Source organism: Nansenia antarctica (genome assembly GCF_963989245.1).
Source record: "Nansenia antarctica genome assembly, chromosome: 7".
NCBI lineage: Eukaryota > Metazoa > Chordata > Actinopteri > Argentiniformes > Microstomatidae > Nansenia > Nansenia antarctica.
The window spans coordinates 62,510,075-62,511,213 of NC_137677.1; the positions used below are offsets into that span (position 1 = coordinate 62,510,075).

Here is a 1,139-nt window from a genome sequence, read left to right on the forward strand (position 1 = left end):
CACGCACACACGCACACGCACGTGCACGCACACACACACACACACACACGCTGCACCATGGTCTAATCTTTCTCCCTCTCCCTCCCTCCCTCTCCCTCCCTCTCTCCCTCTCCCTCCCTCCCTCTCTCTCTCTCCCTCTCTCCCTCTCCCCCCCACCCTCTCTTCCTCTCTCCCTCTCCCTCCCTTCCCCCCACCTTCTCCTCCCCCTCCCTCTCTCCCTCTCTCTCCTCTCTCCCTCTCTCTCCCTCCCCCCCACCCTCCCTCTCTCCCTCCCTCCCTCTCCCTCCCCCCCTCCCGCCCTCCCTTCCTCAGGGCCAGTGTGATCTCCTGCGCGGTGCCAAGGTGGACTCCCTGGACGCCCTGAGGCAGTTGGCCCCTGGCATGCGAAGCCTGCGGCCTCACCTCCACCTCCTCCTCCTCCTCCTCCCCCTCCACGGACCTCCTCTACCTCCCCCACAGCAACTCCAACCGGAGGTCCAGCACCCACGGCAACGGACGCATCTGAGACCCCCACCCCCCCACCCCCCTCCACCACCACCACCACCTAGAGACCACCAGAGAGGGAGAAAGGAGAGAGAAAGGAGAGAGAAAGGAGAGAAACAGCATGGCAGGAGAGACCAGCTCATGAGGGATGACCGGGGAGATTAGACGGCTAGATCTTCTCTGCTCTAGAACAAACGTGTCTACAGCTCTACGTCTGTTCCAAGCGACCCGCTTCAAGAAAGGCTCTTTAAAAAACAACAACACATGAATGTACTGAACGAAGAAGAAGAAGAAGAACAAGAACAAGAAGAACAAGAAGAACAAGAAGAAGAAGAACAAACAGAGCAAAAGAAACCAACAGAACGCAGAACGTTATTTCCTTTCCGACGCCTTTCTTGATCGAAAGAACAAGAAAATGTGACAGAAAAACGTTTCGTTTTTTTCCTTCTCAAGACATTAGATTTTTTGGGAGTTTGGGACTCATGATTGACATGAACGGATGTCTTTGGTGGTGTACTCACACCCAGGGGAGGTAGAAATCAGAGGACGGCTCATTGTAAACGTACGGATTGAGGAACAGTATCGAACACATCGGTTTTTTTCTCTCTCTCTGATGTCTATCTCGTCCGCCAGCCTCACCCCCCCCCCCACCTGTG

General features: G+C 55.7%; 1 protein-coding gene across 1 annotated transcript in view; it reads left to right on the top strand.

The window, feature by feature from the left end:
* Positions 1-505, top strand: part of plcl1 (phospholipase C like 1) — a gene marked incomplete at both ends in the record, with an annotated part of 77,992 nt that extends 77,487 nt beyond the window's left edge. The window contains 2 exon segments of the mRNA XM_080536437.1: positions 313-375; positions 377-505. Of these exon segments, the coding sequence (XP_080392563.1) occupies positions 313-375; positions 377-505 (192 nt within the window).
* Positions 506-1,139: the final 634 nt, after the last annotated feature.